This window comes from Urocitellus parryii, chromosome 4 (assembly GCF_045843805.1).
Source record: "Urocitellus parryii isolate mUroPar1 chromosome 4, mUroPar1.hap1, whole genome shotgun sequence".
Classification (NCBI taxonomy): Eukaryota; Metazoa; Chordata; class Mammalia; order Rodentia; family Sciuridae; genus Urocitellus; species Urocitellus parryii.
In genome coordinates, this window is record NC_135534.1 from 121,158,037 (window position 1) to 121,176,030 (window position 17,994).

The 17,994-nt window shown below is 40.0% G+C and overlaps 2 protein-coding genes across 2 annotated transcripts in view; one reads left to right on the plus strand and one right to left on the minus strand.

Moving 5' to 3' along the window:
• Positions 1-2,956, plus strand: part of Jam3 (junctional adhesion molecule 3) — a 70,475-nt gene extending 67,519 nt beyond the window's left edge. The window contains exon 9 of the mRNA XM_026394681.2: positions 412-2,956. Within this exon, the coding sequence (XP_026250466.1) occupies positions 412-447 (36 nt within the window). The 3' untranslated portion in view covers positions 448-2,956. The remainder of the gene's footprint in view (positions 1-411) is intronic.
• Positions 2,957-4,309: 1,353 nt separating this feature from the next.
• The window catches only part of Ncapd3 (non-SMC condensin II complex subunit D3), a 61,691-nt gene continuing 48,006 nt past the window's right edge, over positions 4,310-17,994 (minus strand). Inside the window, exons 25-35 of the mRNA XM_026394682.2 lie at positions 17,364-17,501; positions 16,918-17,051; positions 16,340-16,539; positions 14,179-14,289; positions 12,023-12,205; positions 11,206-11,372; positions 10,801-10,940; positions 9,653-9,730; positions 5,176-5,250; positions 5,028-5,088; positions 4,310-4,949 (exon numbers count right to left, since the gene is read on the minus strand). Of these exons, the coding sequence (XP_026250467.1) occupies positions 4,841-4,949; positions 5,028-5,088; positions 5,176-5,250; positions 9,653-9,730; positions 10,801-10,940; positions 11,206-11,372; positions 12,023-12,205; positions 14,179-14,289; positions 16,340-16,539; positions 16,918-17,051; positions 17,364-17,501 (1,396 nt within the window). The 3' untranslated portion in view covers positions 4,310-4,840. The remainder of the gene's footprint in view (positions 4,950-5,027; positions 5,089-5,175; positions 5,251-9,652; positions 9,731-10,800; positions 10,941-11,205; positions 11,373-12,022; positions 12,206-14,178; positions 14,290-16,339; positions 16,540-16,917; positions 17,052-17,363; positions 17,502-17,994) is intronic.

A 17,994-nucleotide genomic window follows, 5' to 3' on the forward strand; every position in this document is an offset into this window, starting at 1 on the left:
TAGGTAGCATTTAGAAAAGCTGGGGGTGGGGTCGGGAGATTTATACATGGTGTCAGGGGTTGCAGTGTCCTGTGTGTTCTAGACTAGAAAGATTTTAAATGTTCTCAGTTTACCCAGTGGGAAAATGGCATTCTAGCTTGGAAATGGAGGGGCCCATGGGAATATTTCTGAGTTATATTGCAAACCCTGAGCTCTTCAACTCTGCACAGGTAACCTGTGCACAGCAGTGGCACTGACACTTTGCAGGCTCTAGTGGATGTCACTGTTTAAATGTGATCATTTCTTCTATTTTGTTTTGCCCTTGGTTTCCTCTTTGGAGACTTGTTTAGCCCCTGTGTGATTTAACCAGTTCTCTAATTCACAACCTCATGACAACTCTGGATTGCTTCTAATTTTACACTGGTTTTGCAGGGTGACTTCAGACACAAGTCATCGTTTGTGATCTGAGACCTGGCGGTGTGGCTGAGAGCATATGCAGATACCTCTACTAGAAAGAAACTCCTGTCAAGGGCAGTCATGAGCCAAGTGCACTTGGACAAAGCTAGACACTCATGCAGAAGCTTTTTGTTTTGGCCAAAGTTGACCACTACTCCTTTCTTACTCTTTTAACAAGCCACACAAATAAAGGAATCTTCCACAAGATGGGCACAGTAACCACAAGGAAAAGGAACTGTGAGTTCACGAGTTGGGTCTCCAACCTATTGCTGACCCAATTTTCACATGGGTATTAGGGTGATCTGAAAGGTCTTGCCCATATCTGTTCTCCTGGGCTGGGCACCACAGATCTGATTTTGCCACTGCTTGTTCATTAGCCATAAGCACTGGCCACAAGAGGATGAGGTGACTGTGATAGCAACAATGTGAGCATGGCACAAGGTCTTCAGTTGCCATTTCCAGTAATAACTTCAGAAAAGGATTTGCATGCAGTGCCTCATTCCATGGTCCCGCAGGTCTCTTCTTAAGGCTCTGGTGATCAGTGTTGTTGTGTCCATCTTGGAGAATCTTTTTGGATCATCATTTTATAAAAACAACCAAAATCAGGAAGGTAAATGGCTTGCTGGAAGAGGGTTCTTCTTACCCAAAGAATCCTGCTAGTCCATGAAGGTATAAGGATTTAAGGAAAACTTCATCTTTGGCTAAAGTCTGAAATGGTACTGAAAGATTTTCAGTGGGTCTTGCTTATTTTATAAAATTTTACATTCTAAATTTTTCTAAAGATGTATTTTGATTATTGAAAAGAAAATTTCTATTTAAACTGTAAATATATTGTCATACAGTGTTTTAAAAACTATTTTTTTTAAGAGTTTCACTTAAGATAGAAGTTCTAAGCTACTAGTATTAAATTGGAAAGTACCAATAGTTGAGAGTATTTTACCCAATGAATCCTCTCAAGGAGACTTACTAGAACATTGCTTTGTTCATGTGCTTTAGCATTTTTCATTAGAAAACTTATGCCATGTGTACCTCAGACCATTGTTACTTAGGAAACTTTTAGAAAATTCCAGTCTAGCCCTGTTGACATCTGCTTGCATCTCTCCAAAAGAAACTTAGGGAGCTCTCAGGTTAGCTCTGAACTGCCTTTTCCTGAGATCACAACTGCCTGTGCCCGGAGACTGCCAAAGAAGCCCTTAGACACCTGTAGTGACCACGATGATACATTTTTGGAGTTAAGTCAGATACCATGACTTGTAGGTGCTGGTGAGAAGACCCACTGTGTCTTCACACCTTACCACAGCTGTGTCCCTATTAGCTTCAGTAGTGTTATTTGCTGTATAGCTCTTAGAGGTTCTAATGTGGCCACTTAGGAAACTTGGTGTCTTCTGTGTGGCATCCCAGCCTTAAGGTTCCTGAGACAGACCTTCTTTTGGTTGTAGCTGGCTCACAAATCAGCCATTGCTATTTGGTTTTTAAGTTAATTTTAATTGTGTAGTTCATAAGACTGTCTAGGCCAAAGGCCATTTTGAAACCAGATCTGTCAACTTAAGTAATATTTTTAAAAGAAAATGAATCCAGCTGTTTCTCTTTGCTATGAAGAAAGCACCCTGACACCATAGGTTCTCTCTCTCTTTCATAATAAACCATTATGTGGTGGCAGCCAGTCCAGCCTTTTGAAGACTATAAGGAAGTGCAGCCAGGTCAAAGCACGATGGTGAGGAAAGTAAAATGCCTGCCTTAATCCAAAGCAGTTTTCTAATTTTAATTTTAACTCTTTTATCTACCTGAGACACTGTTCACTTTGTGAGAGACATTAGAAACTTGGCCTAAAAGCCTTTGTTCTTCAAGAGTAGATTTTTCAGCTTCAAATACAGTGCTGTGTTGGACTCATGATGTGAAGTGGGTTGAATCAAGGAGCTTCTCAGAGGTGCGCCTAATTCCATGTGTGCCTGGAGGGTGGCTTTTTTGTAGAATGTAGTCACCTTGTAATTCAGATTTCAGTGTCTTAATTTTTTTAATACTTTTGGTTTTTTTAATTGAATACTTGAGACATGATGACTTTAATTTAAAGTTATATGAAATATTGTGTTGTGGGATATTTGGCAGGAACAGCAGGCAACTCTCCCACACTTTGTCAGTGGTACCAGTCTTGCATTTGCATCTTGAATGCTTAGAGTTGAGACTTGTTTTTTCATGTCTGCCACCTCCTGGAAGGAAGGAGGTCACTCCCCCAGTCTCTAACTGCTGAGGAATAACATGCTAGCCTTTTTGGCTGTAATAGTGATAGGGTGGCCTTATTACCTCCCTTCTTACACCCTAGAGCCTTCTGCCCTAGTGCCATAGAACTGGTTCTGATGCGTGGAACTTGGGAAACTGTTAACTATAACTGTAAAACTACATACAGAGAAGGAGCACCCATGTTTCTTTAAGATGTTCTCTGGCCTGACATGGATGTTGCTGTACATAGTTGTTACAGACTTGTACTAACACACCTATAATGTGGTATTTGTTTAAACCTCATTTATAAAAGCTTTAAAAAAAATCTCTTCATTCTTTCTTGATTGTGCTTATGTTAACGTTCATGTGTTCTCCTAGCATTTTATTAGGCAGGTACACTGAAAAGGTATTGCTGCCTGCGGGGAAGTCAGTACCTGAACTTGCCTTTACTCACAAACAGCTTTTTGAGTCACTCAACCAGTGATGAAGCTATCTTTGTCACAGATCATTTGTGGCAGAGCTGTGGGTGGAGCACAGTAACTTTCCTTCTTCCAAATCTAATACACATGCTGAAAACACAAATACTGCTGGGCGTGGTAGCACACAACTGTAATCCCAGAGGCTTGGGAGGCCGAGGCAGGAGGATCTCAAATCAAGTTCAAGACCAGTCTCACCAACTTCAGTGAGACCATCTCAAAAAAAAAAAAAAAAATAGGGCTGGGATGTAGCTTTATGGTTAAGTGCCCCTGGATCTAATCCCTGGTACCAAACAACAAGAACAAAACCCCTACAAAGAGTAAGTTTGGGGGTGGGGATGTTGCATGGTGGTAGAGCACTTGCCTAGCATGTGTTAGATCCTAGATTGATCCCTAGCACTTAGAAAAAAAATTGATCCCTAGCACTTAGCATGAGTTATTAAAAAAAAAAATACCACTATGTTTATACTTTTGCCTTTATAATAATGGAATCAGAAAATGGAACCAGTCAGGCATGGTGACCAGCTGGTGAGGCAGGAGGATGGCTTGAGGATGGCTCAGGAGTTGGTGGGGGTTGCGGTAGAAGTGGAGCCTGGGCAACAAAATGAGACCTTGTCTCTCTCACCCACACACCAAAAAAAAAAAAAAAAGAAAAAAAAGCGAACTGAATTTCATCCTAGGCATTCTTGGACAAACATTATTTTAAGGTCGCCTGCTAGTGCCAATAAAAAGAGACTCAAGTTATACCCTCATTGTAAAGCAATCCTTAACAGAATTTCATATAAATCAGCCTCAGTGCTATTTCACGTAAGGAACATCAAGCTGTGTTTTAAAAAGTAAGACTCGTGCTAATAAGGCTGTTATTAGAAGGCAGACAGCTTCCATATGGGAACAAAGGCAGGTGGCAGATGAATCAAACCTTAAGGAAAAACATAATCATCTTTTTCTTAACAGGAAAGACTTGGTTTCATTCTTAAATACTTTATGTAAACTTAATACAACTACCAATGAAAGCCCTGTTTCTAAAAATCAAAAAATTCTACTGAATACTAGAAGACTGTATTTTTTATGCTTGACCTTTATTATACTTCATTTTAGAAAGCTGTACATTTTTAAAAATCTGCAATTATAAATAATAGAAAAAATATAACAATTGAAATTTTGACATTAGACATGGGAAAATATTTACTATAAGGAATTTAAACAAGCTAACAGCAGCTTGATTCATATAAAAAACTGAAATTTTTCAAGTTGTGTTCATTAAAGACCAGATTATAGCTTATCAGATGGATAAAATTATGATATTAAATAGCTTAACTTTAGGATAAGAAAATCTAAACCTGGCATTTCTCTTATTTCACAATTTTTTTTTAAAATGTTTTTTTAGTTGTAGATGTACACAATACCTTTATTTTATTTTTATGTGGTGCCAGGGATCGAACCCAGTGCCTCACGTATGCTACGCAAGCGTTCTACCACTGAGCCAGAACCCTAGCCCTATTTCACAATTTTTTAACCACATATATCAAAGAAAAATAACACAAGGTTGGTCAGCCAAACACAGGTGAACAAATACAGCACTGGGACAGATCCTAAGGAAAAGCTTTGGTATTACACAATGAAACATTGCCTGAGTCATACAGCAAATGATTCCTCTGCCTTTCCATGCTCAGGATTCAAGAATGTTCCCTTGGGCTCTTGAACACACTATTTCAGTTGGCTGTTTTCAGGGGGCTCTTTCGGAGGGATCTCCGACTGGGGTTTGGGTTGTCTTTATTCCTGGCTGGAGACTTCACATTCCACTGCTGAGGCTGGGGAGGTCTAGGAGAAGAAATGAGACAGTGATTCTGAAACTAAAAGAAAAACCCTGATCAAAACAGAACTCTTTGGTAAACTTACGGTTTATCAGGCAATGATAAACATAAAATGTCATTTCCTTGACTCTGGGCTTCAGTTTTCTCTGAAAGGGAGTCAAAACAGAAATTCAGTTTTCCCAGATCTTCAAAGCCAACTAATGTATCAGACAAGAAAGAAACTGAGAACTTGCCTTTGGCTGAAAAAGAAGTCCATGGTGTCCCTATGTAACTGACCCCTGCTCCAAATGTGACATCACTGATGGATTCTGGGGAAAAGAGAAACAGCACTGTCAAACATGGGTATGAGACACAGTCACCTGAGTAAGTCAGTTAACAAGCTCTGCTCTGGTTTCTTTTACCCCAGCTAGCAGGCCTCAATCTGACCTTTCCCCAGGACTTGGCAGTGTAGAGAAACTCTTTTCTCCTGGAAGCTCTTCCTTCCTCTGACCACAGCCCTCCTCGGCTGCTCTGCAGCCTCTGTATTGTCCTTGCTCCTGTCTCTTGCTTCTCACTCAACCTTCATCTTTAAGGACTCCTAAGTGCTAAGGACCAGCAATTCCACTCAGAGCCCTTCAGGTCTGGGTTCTATACTCCCTATTGTTCCTCATCTGAGTTCCCTGAAGAGATATCTCCAGCTTTACCTCTGCTCCTGACATGCTCCTTTTGTATTTCCAGCAAATAGATAATCTGTAGAAATACCAGCCATCATTAGCTACTCTGCCACAGTGACCAGGTCCTGTGCATTCTAGTTTCCAAATATCCCTCCAAGCTGTATTCCTGCTTTGCCACAAACATTTCAATGCACCTCACCCCTCACCTTTCCTTTCATGGTGCTGCCCAATTCTGTGAGCTCAGAGCCTAGGAACACTGACTGGGTTTGCACTAACTATGGCTGTATCTTACTAAGAACTATACCAGAACCTCAATTTTCTTCATCTCTAAAATGGGAGTAAAAATGTATCTATTTTATGGGATGGAGCAAGGATTAAATGAGACCAATTATGTAAGTACTTAATACAATATTTGGTACAAGGTAATTGCTGAAGAAATGTTAGCTACTAGTATAATTTATTAGCTACTATCCCCTATGTCACTGGAGTGACATTTAATTAAAGTCCTTTAATTAAATATCTGGTAGTTACTAACCTTCTTAGGTATCTCAATGACTCTATTCCCAGGAGGGCCTAAATTCCATTCTTGGTTTGAGTTGGCCCGAGCTGCACAAACTTATATGCACATGCACACTCTGCGTATTATCTGCATTTACCCCATCTGTGCATCACTGTTCTCTGAACTGTCACACTGTGTGCACACTCCAGCTCCTTGGCCTAGCCTGCCCATCCCATCTACCCACAACATCCCCACTGTGTAGACCACTTCCAGGGGGCGGAGCACATGCTCAACTGCACATCTGATGCCCTCCTTTCTGCAAACACATTTGTGGGGCAAGCTTAGAGTTCTAACCATTCTTTACACACTGTCACTTCTGAGTACAGACTGAACTGAACTAGTCAATGTTTTCTTGTTTTTGCAGTAGTGGAGATAGAACCTAGGTCCTCACACATGGCAGGTAAACATTCTATCCCTGGGCTACATCCTCAGCCCCCTGGCCTTTTAATTTTATTTACTTATTTTTTTGAGACAAGAGTTTTGCTTTTAACGAGGCTGGCCTTGAACTTACCATCCTCCTGCTTCGCCTCCTGAGTAAATGGGATAACAGGTGTACACCACCACACCCAGCCTAGTCTGGGTCCTAAAATCCACTGCAGTGCTATGTACCTGAGTGCTACTCAGAATTCATTAATAGTGGCAGAAAATTCTATCTCCAGTGCCTCCATTAAAGTAGCTCAGCACTTTTTTCTGTTCCTGTGAATTTTCTCTTTCCAGTGTTGTCATCTGGAATTCCCCTTCCATACAGATTACTTTTCTCATTCACAAATCTCTATATTCCAGGTGATATGTTTCCTATATTTACAAAAGAATCTATGTTATGGCTCTTACATCCCCAGTGCACTCTCCTTAGAATCAAAGGCAGAAGGTTCTTTGCTGCTTGCATTATTAAAGCAGTGAGAGAGACGTACTAAAATCCCCCACAGATTTCTAGTTAAAACTCTAGCTCTGAAAATGATTCCTTTCCGTTTAGCAAAACCACTGTGTGAACACCACTGGTGGGCTACAACGGTTGAGCTGGGTAGTCATTTTCCTACTGTTTTTTTTTTTTTGTGTGTGTGTGTGCTAGGGATTGAACCCAGGGCCTTATGAATGTGAGGCAAGCACTTTAGCAACTGAGCTACATCCCCAGCCCCCTTCCTACTGGTTTTGCAGAGTAGAGATCACTTCCTAACAGTCACCCAACTAAACTTTAGAGTCACCAAAAGAATTTGTATTCCCAGACCATGCTGGAATCAGCACTGAGTGCTCTTAAGTCTCTGATAATTCTCTCAAGAAAGAGAGTTAATAGGAAACCATTCTTTAAGCATTTCAACTGTTTCACAAAAGAGATGAATAGAAGTTGCACCAACAGAAACATTACATTCTGCTGCCTGGAGAAATAGCAAGTGCTCTCCTGACCCAGTGACACCTGAGTCTTATTTCAGCGTGGAGATAAGTCTACACATGCAAATTAAAGTGGCATTAATGTACCATGCCATGTTTCACTGCTGAGGAACAAATGCTGCTAGGAAACAAAATGAAGACTGAAATCAGGGACTCATGAGATAAGCATAACTAAAATGAGATGTATTCTTCCTGTTTCTTCAGCAATATGGCACCTAACTGCCAAAATAGACACATCTGATACCCCCGAGGCAGGAAAAGAACAGAGAACATACATAAACTTTTTCTCTTTGAAAGAGGCTGGTTATTTTACATATATAACATTACACATGTGAAATATACAGGAAGCCACCCACTGACTGTCATCCAGTTGTTTGAGGAGAGATGCAAAGTGGGAATTCTGTCATCCATCAATCTCCCTTAAAAGAGGGCCCTGTGTAAAAACTGGCTATAACCCTGTAAACATTCTAAACCACAGTATCACAGGTTAATAGAATCAAAAGCAAGCAGCTAGGACACAGGAGGTATGCAGTAGAAGTGAAGTGACTACAGGTGTGACAAACAGTGGCTAATCTTGTGTAGCTCTTCTACCACAGAACATCTTAGCACTATGTTCATCTCTTAATGCCAGGATCAGAGGTTGTAAAGATGGGCTGAAGTGACACAGGGGTTGGAATCAGAAGCTTGAGCTCAGCCCCCAGTTCTGCCACTGAATAGATCTCTACAATACCTCCCATGTCCCAGGCTCTGTGGTCTGTCTTGTGGAGACAGGAATAGAAAAGCTTGCAAACAATCAGCAAGGATGGAGAGAAAATGGACAGAAGTGTGATGAGCTCGGCTGAGAGGATCAGAGGGGCACAGGAGGGTGCCTGCTCTAGCCTGAAGGTTCCAGATGAAGACATGGCATGTGAAGCCTGTACATGGCTTGTACAAGTATCCAAGGGGACTGCACATGGCTGGGGTGCATAAAGTGGGGACATGCAGAAACACATCAGGCAGCATTTGGAAAGGACAGTACATATTTTGGACAGTAACAGTTTCCTTATAATATAGGTTGAGTGTACCCAGCCGGAAAAGTGGAAATCTAGAATTTTCTAAAACCTGACATTTTTTGATGGAAAAGTAAGTAGGAAATTACATGTGTGACCTCTTAAGATGGGTCACAGGCACACTAAAAATATTATATAAAATTACTCTGAGGTTATCTATATAAAGTATATATGGGACATAAATGAATTTTCTACTTACTCTTAGGTCCCATTCCCAAGATACCTCATTATGTATACACAAATATTCCATAATCCAAAATATCTGAAATCTGAAACACTTCTTGTCCCAAAACTTTTGGATAAGAGATCCTCAACCTGCATAATCATTTTTTTTTCATAATATTGGTTTTCATGGAGTTTGAATCAATAAGAAGTTATAAAACAAAAACTGGAGGGAAAAATACTCTTCTTGCTTCTTGCCTCTATTTTGAAATGAAAAGAATGGGACAACTTCTTTTTTTTTTTTCAAAGAAAGAGCAACTAGTGGGGAATGAGAAGACAGAGGCTCTCAACATAGGTGGGATATAATCCTTAACACAACACTAGACTGCCAACCTCAGTTTGCTCCGAAATGGAGCTCTATGACATACCAGGCACCTGCCAGAGCTATCCTCTGACCTTTCCCTAGGGCAGCCCAGCTTCACACACCAAGTATACCTGTCCAGGCAGGGAGGTGGTGACAGGGCTGCCTCCACAAATGGTGCAGTCTGGGTCAGTGACCTGAACTAGCTGTGCCTCAAGCTTCACATCTGTCACACAGGATCCCTCATAGGTTGTTGTGAGATTTAACTGAGTTAACACATATACAAATATTGGGGAGAATACCTGACAATCCATCAGTCAGTGCTCACTTAAGTAAGCATATGGCACCTAAATATTGTAGTGAAATATTCAGAATGAAGCAGTCTGAATATTGCACTACAATGTGGCCAATTGTCAGGAGAGGCTTTATCCAATTACAAGAGCTATCTTTCAAAAGAAAGAATGTTAGAACAACTCGTATCAAATACATGACTGTAGGAGAGGGCAGGAGAAACCAAGCTTATTCAAACTGGCTACTTACTCTCAGGGGTGCTGATTGCTCGTTTAGTTACATGGTCAATAGCTCCATTAGATTCTCGCTCCAAGCTGCAGGAAGATGCTAGGATAAAATGGAAAAGTCTTATCTGTTTAAAAAAAAATAACAACAAAAACCCAACACAATATCATAGAACAAAACAAGCAAATGAGAAAACATAAGATATGTATAGCAAAATTAAAATCACTAATGTTTAAAGTGTTCTCATAGAGATGATTCAGAAAGAACTACAAATAAATGATACAATGAACAAAAACATGTTCATTCTTACTAGGATTCCGAGAAATGGAAATTAAAACCATACCACTTTTGGTCTATAGAGCTTAGCAAAGACAATGGAAAATTATAAAACCAGTGTTCCTAAGCAAGGAAATAGACATTCGTGCACCATATGACATGGATTATGGATGGTTTGATACTACTAAAACTTTTCAAATATTCATAGCCTTGGCTGGAATTAATCTTAAGGATTACCCACATACAAAGGTATATGTGTAAGGATACTTACTGTGACATTACTTACATCAAGAATTTGAAAAACATCTACACTTTCAAGAGGGCAGTAATAAATGTTTTGATCTTTCCAAAATATATTCATAGCCTTGGCTGGAATTAATCTTAAGGATTACCCACATACAAAGGTATATGTGTAAGGATACTTACTGTGACATTACTTACATCAAGAATTTGAAAAACATCTACACTTTCAAGAGGGCAGTAATAAATGTTTTGATCTTTCCAAAATATTGAATGCTATAAAGTTACTGGGAGAAAAGTTTTGCAAGTTCATGAAAAAAACTTTCACTATATATTATTACAAGTGTGTGCAGGGAAGCAGGTTATAAAGCAATGCATACTACGATCCCAATTTTATAAACAAAACATAGGTGTTTGTATGAGGAGTAGAAAGTCTGAAGGACCAAACACCTCTCTACTGTGGGTGAGTTTTAAATTTCACTCTATTTCCCAAACCTCTTAGCATAAATATGCTTGTTTTCTTATCTATAATCCTAAGTACCCATTTAATGTTATTTGTTTTAAAAATAAGGAAACAGAAACAATTTAAAGAGGAATGAGAAGTAGATTATTTTTAAGCCACATGCTCTAAGTTTGGCACCAACCCTAAGGCTTACCACGGCTGCACAGGTTTTCTGGGCTTCCAGAATTTAAAGTGAAAGGCAACACTCCTAGGCTCCGACTGCGATGCCTATTCTTTGATTCCACAGCTTTCTTTACAGAATTCAGAATTGCAATGGTACTCAGGGACATTGGCCTGTGGAGGACAAAATGCCACAGACGCTGACTCTCGGTGCAGACCACAGTGTAGGTGGCAGTGAAACACTGCAATCTCTGCCCACATCCTTTCAAATGCATCACTCATCCACTCTCTTTCCAGTCTCCAAGGGAGGGGTGTGGAGTAAGGTGTCAGAACAAACACAGTGACAAGACTCCCACAGCTGATGCCTTATAGGGACAGAAGAGACGCCTCTGAGAATATCATGAGACTCAGCCTGTCACTGCCTCAGTGGGCTCCCTACCTGGCTTTGGGCATTAACATCTTCAGAGGCCCGGTTTCTGGTGTGTGAGGCAAAGTCATTGTGTGGCCAGTGCTAGACCCAGGTGGTGTAGGCCTGCTTGTGGCTGGGGATACAGTGGCATTTTCTTGGCCACCAGGAACTGGCATTGTGTCTAATTCCAGAGCAACCTGTTAGAGAAGATGAATGGAATCTTTATATGTTATGAACAAGTCCATATGTAATCTATTTTAAAATATACCAGACGTGGGCAAGTACAAGTTTCTCTTCAAAACAGAGAACTATCAGCAAGCTGCCATACAGAGATGCTGTGACATTAAAGAAAAGAAAAAAAAAAAAGAAGTAAGTTTTTTGTCCTCATCACTTTTTAATGCAATATCCGCCTAGATTCCTCAGGCAGTGGGAATATTGTGCTGCTAATGCGAGCAGCAGCTAAACCCAGATGTGCCCCCCCCCCCCCCCCCGGGACAATATGCTTTTAAAAGAGGGAACTGCAAGAAAGATTGCAACATACTAAGATTCACAGATGTCTAGGAGTCAGTAGTCACTGTAATCAAAGATCAAATAACTTTTCCAAGTTCGCCTTATGGGCTTTCACACAACTATTTCTCCCAACTATTCTTGTGGTTTCCCAGCAAGATCCTGTGATAGGCCTGTGGGAAGGGAGGCCTCAAGCCACTGGTAGATCCATCACATTTAGCAAAGGAACACAGTGGCAAGATTCAACTCTGACTGACTTCTGGATTTGGGGGAATATTGGAAAACCAACACAGAGAGCAGCCTGGATGGCTGGTCTACCTAAGGTGGGCCTCCCACCTACCTGCATGGCTTCTGCCCCATCACCACCTTCAGTCATCCTGTTCTCACTGGCCTCTTTGACCAGTTTTTGCTCCTGGACCAGCTGTTCATTATACTTCTTCATGTCATACTCAAGCTCTGATGCCAGTTGTTTGTCAACTGCAAAGAAATCCTTGATTTCATCCCGATAATCTTGCATCACCTCCTAAAATGAACCCAGAAGCATCCTTTAGTGTTTTCATGAATAAAAAAATAACCTGTCAGGGATGGGGTGGCTCAGCAGTAGAGCGCTTGCCTACCATGTGTGAGTCCTGGATTCAATCCTCAGCACCACATATAAAGAAATAAATAAAAGAAAGGTATTGTGTCCAACACTACAACTAAAAAATAAATAAATAAATATTTTTTAAAAAAGAAATAACCTCTCAGACACAACTTGATTAATAATAATTGAGACAGTAACACTTCTATTATGGCAGCAGACTGTTTCTATTATAGTAAACAACAAGTTATTTAACATAATGGAATATTCTGAGAAAATACTAACTATAATTATACTGACCACACAAGCAGGTGATCATGAAGTGATATATTAACTAGTCCTTCTGCTCTCTTAGGAATCTTCCTGTCTATCCACCAAGAACAGGCAATCACCCAGGTTCCTGATCAGAGAAAGACATGGCCAAGGCTCAGAGACCCTTGCAGTAGAATATAGGAGGCTGTGCAGCCTACAAGCTGCTCATACATCCACATTAGCTTTCCCCACTGCCACACAGGGGATTACAACTAAGGTTCAAATCCCATTTTTTCTGAAGATTTTTAACAGAAAACCCTTTATCACATCTGGGTAAAACCATTCTTGGGTCTTAATGATGGCAGCCAGAAACAAGGGCTCTTGGCTAACAGAAACTATTTCACCTAGCACTATTAGAGAAATAAAAAAAATACACTGCAGCTCTAACGAGGAGGGAAGCCTAACAAAGAGAAGGATATCCATCAACTTTTCCAGCTGCCATGAGGAGATTCCACAGATAATGATAAAGCAACCCTGCAAGGTGTCCGCTTGCAAGTGCTCAGAAATAAGAGAATGACATGATTTTCTTAAATGTTTAAGTACTATATTTAGGATGTAAGTACCTTTGCAACTCCACTCCACCCCATCAGTGAGGTTTAAAATAGGATAAAACAAAAATAATTGGAAATTCTCTCTCAATGTAATTTCATTGTATTCTTTTCAGTTTTAGGAAAAAAACATTTTATTTTATTTTGGGTACTGGGGATTGTACTTGGGGCACTCAACCACTGATTCACATCTCCAGCCCTATTTTGTATTTTATTTAGAGACAGGGTCTCACTGAGTTGCTTAGCGCTTTGCTTTTGTGGAGGCTGGCTTTGAACTTGTGATCCTCCTGCCTCAGCCTCCCGAGCTGCTGGGATAACAGGCATGCACCAGTACACCTGGCAGGAAATAAAATTGAGGAAGAAAAATACATGACGTGAACAGAATAACTCTGCTAAATCAAAAGAAAAATTGCTGCTTTTATTTTTCAGCAATTTTGTCAGTAAGGTCTGAGGCCTCATTTAGGCCAGCCTGCCCTGTTAAGTAAACATATTCTGCCTTTTCTCAGATCCAATCTTCTCCTATAGCAACTCCAGCCCAGGAATGGTGTCCATCTCAAATGATGCCCTCTACCCATCTAAGTGCATGCTGCCACAGGGCAGTGATTTCCTGGTCACATCTGTCTGCAGCAGTGTGAATGGCAAATACCCCACATTGAATACCATAACCAACTTTCATATCATCCTTCATCAGGATGAACTAAAATGATGATTCTGTCCTTGACCTCAGGAGAGAAAGTCCTGGAAATGCAATCTAATCCCATCAGGGATATATATATATATATATGCTCAGCCCAGTGAGTCAGCTGTTTACAAACTTGACTGAATGAGAAAAGGAAGAAACAACTTTAGTGGAGCCTTTGGTCAAAATTCCCCATTTACTCCACAGCAGACACTGGTCTGGCAGGCAAATTTCTAAACAGACCAAAATAAGGTTGCTTCTTTATGTAGCATTTTGTCTTAGTATTACTGCAGACAGTTACACTGGCAGAAGACATTAAGGAAAGAACTTGGAGTTAGGGGATGAAAACAACCACAAAATTAAAGTTCTTCATTTACCCTGAGATAGTTCATAAGTTCTCGCAAAGCTGGTATCTTTTTTTTCTCCAGCAGAGTTTTCAGGGAGATGATAATCGGAATAATATTTTCTATGAAATTCCTCTTTTGAACCTGCAGAAATACAAACACATGTTTTAAATGTGTAAACTTCTGAAAGTCAGATAAAAACTTTTCCTTAACCTAGTTCTTTTATTATGTTTAATCTAGTACGCTAAATATTTATTTTTGACTTCTGATTATGATACTGGGAATATATAGGACCTACAGTTTTTTTTTTTTTTTTTTTTTCTGGACTTCTTTTAAACATTACCCCTAAATACTCAGGAGGTTTGTAAAGTAGGAGAGGTGGATAAAAACTACTCATATTTCCTAAGTGGAAAAAAAAAGTAAGAAATATGTTGTATAACTTGACAAACATTTTAACAAGTGCTAGGTACTTATGTAATACTTGATTAGTGCATCAAATATTTTGCAATAAATCTTAGAATTAAAAGTATTCATTACAGTAGTCCACATATGTAATATTTACCCTTCTAAACCTGAAAAATACTTTTTGTTTTCACATAAAGTCATTAGTATACATTTCTTGCTTGCAAATACTCAATTAAAAAAAAGTCTTATCAAAGTCCCTAAAATAGGAGGGAAATAGGTATAAATATGAACAATTTAATAATAAAAATGAATCTAATAAGATTATAAGTTTAGCAATAGTCTTCAATGTGACCTAGAGTATCATCAAGCATATTTTATGTCCCAGATACAAAGCTAACTTCTGAGGATAGAGAAATGAAGTCCAAACTTCCTGCCCTCAGGTTGTTTCTAGACCAGTGTGTGTATGTGTGTGTTGTGATAAATGGTACAAGGTGCCAAGTGCACAGTGTTAAGAAACTCATGTATGGAGAAGGATGCCTAGGAGGGAAGGGGGGTAATCATGAATGTATACTGGAGGCTTCTTTGAGAGATGACACTTAGGATGTGTGGGAATGAGAAGTGGGTGGGAGAGTGGAGTGGATTGGGTGCTGCAGACGGAAGAACCAGTGTCAAAGGCACATAGCAGGCAGTACATCTCATATCTGAGGATTGGAATGATCAGAGGCAATGAGGGAGGAAACAGTTAGGGCAGGGACAGGCATACTAAGAGTTTTGTAGTCTTAAAGGAGAATCAGGGTCTTTTTTTTTTTTATTCCGAAGATAATAGGAAGCTATCAATGTAGTTTTTAAAGATGCCATTAGTGAGATATAATGTTTATAAAATAAATTTACCTATTTTAAGAGAATAGTTCCATGAGCTTTGGGTGAAGTATATACTGAGCAACCAATACTACAATTTACTCACGATCCATTCCCCCAAAAGTTTCCTGCCACAATTCAGTCTATCTGGGTCTAGGTTATTTGAAGCAGGAGAATAAAATTATCACATTTATACTGAAAGAAAATCTGCTCTGGCAGCAAAGTTGGGCTTAGCTTATGACAGACAGAAACCAGAGACAGCCTTTGTGCTAAGAAAACTACTGGATTTGGCACAGAATTAAAAAAAAAAAAAAAAGTCAGAACCAGGGGAAATGCAAAAGAGATAGATTTGTAAGATTAAGCCAATAGGATCTCTCAGCAAGTAAGAGGTGATAAAAGTCTATTCCTTTAGGGTCAACAGCCTTTAGGAGTCAGGTGGGAAATACAAATTGGCCATCCAAGATAGGCATAAGAACTCAGGGTCTGGTAAGGACTATGGAAACTCAGCTCTTTCCCAAAGTCAGTCAAATTTCACCCTGGTCAAACAAGCACATGCCAGGCATTCCAGACTCCTGCTCTGCTTTCTGCTGTAGCATCAAGTTCCCCTTTGGATAATTTCGTAGACAATGGTTCCCTTCTCTACAACAGACTGGGAGAAGGAAGAGGCTAATATCAGGAAAAAGAAATGACTAATTGGTTTTGACAGAATAAGTTTGAGACACCTGTGGTACAACCAGATAGGTGAGAGAAATTGAACTCAGGCTCACAAGAGAAACTGGAGCTAGAAACCTGTTGAAAGATCATCAACACCTGGGCAAGAGTTAAAGCCTCTGGTAAGAATAAGAGCAGGGCCCCAGTAGAACACCACCAAGATCACTGGGGAAGCCCAGAGGTGTGAGCAGGTCTGCTGAAGGAAGAAGTGCACACACACCTGGGAGATGAGCTTTTTCTGGGCTTCCTGCATGACTACGTTTGCCAAGGCCATGTCATCTTCTTCCATAAGGAGATCCTTATCTGGTTTAGCTCTCATTGCTAAAAGCTTGATCTCCTTTGAGCTGAGGACCTCAAACGTATCTGAGAGTAACTCACTGGCTTCCATGTCCAGGGGCAGGATGCCATCTGCGAAGCATGCTAAGAAAGAGCGCAAGAAACCAGCTTCTGAGAAACATGTTAATTTACAGAACTGGGGGTTATCTGGGGCTGTGAGGGAAGTCTGCATGGAGTACAGCTGATAGGGAGTGTGAACAAAAAGATGAATCTTCCTACAGTACTGGCCCACTTGCCACAGGACTGCTATTTCATTTTCAACACAGCATTTCTTCTTTTTCTTTTGACACCCGGTCTTACTAAATTGCTTAAGACTTCACTAAGTTACTGAGGCTAACATTGAACTTGAAATCCTCCTGCCTCAGACTCCCGAGATGCTGGGATTACAGGCATGCACCACCATACCAGGCTCAGTATTTCATTTTTTAAGCATACATTTTACCCCCAAAACACCAGGCCTACCCAAAATACTAAGGCAGATTTTAGAAGTGATGTTGAATCGCTGCTCATCTGTGAAGTGCTCTAGAAGAAATTTGTAGATTTTCATTCGCCTCTCCTTGTTTGTCTTTCCTTTCAGTGAAAACAGCCGCTTCTCTCTGTGGCAGAACAGCACAATTTTAGGGCATAAAAGTGTGGGAAACAAGGATTTAAGACAGCATTTTTATAGCATCCTACAAGCTGTGTACCAAAGGCTCCAGGACAGTAATGAGAATGTCTTCACAGACATCCCCTTTGGACTCTGTTCTTACAACTGAATTTTCTTATGTCATCCTGCCAAGGAAAGTGATGTCAAAATATATGACCAGATTACGACCTGGTCCAAACTTGCATTCAAAACCGCCAAACATCTCCTGAGCCTCACCCAATTCTTACTGAGACAAGGAGAGCATCTAAGCTGCTTCACTGACCTCTCTGACTGAGGGAATTTGTTATACTTCTCGTGCTTCTCATAGTTGTTGAAGTGAAAAATACACTCAATGAAGTGCTGAAAGAACATGACAGGGTTCCTCTTCAGTAACAGGTGAGCCAGGCAAAACTCTCCAAATCTGCAAAGAAGGAAAAGACAAATGAAGGAAACCCATTTATTATTTGTAGACAGCTTCTATAACTATACTAAGAACTCATCAAAACAGAAGAATGTTAAATAAGGGTCAGGAATTCCAAATCCATCCAATAAATAGCTTCATCAGATCAAAAGTAAGGAAGAAATTTCATTTGTTTTGTCTGTCTCTTCTGAATGCTCTCTTTTGAATCCAAGATCAGTATAAAGACTTTCTCTATCAGGTTTCTTTCAAAATTCTAACAAGGCATTACTTTCCACCTATATTTTGAACAAGGAAAAACAACTAACCCAAAACTGTTTCTTCAAGCAGAGGCCAATGGTCCTCAAGGCTACTGCAGTGACAATGGTCACCTGAAAATAAATACCTGCCCTTCAGTTCCCAATTTCAAGTTTATTATTCACAATAATGACCCCCCAAAAAAGTTATAGTTTAGTAACTCTTCTAGTTAACAACAAAAGTGTCATAAATTGGGTCA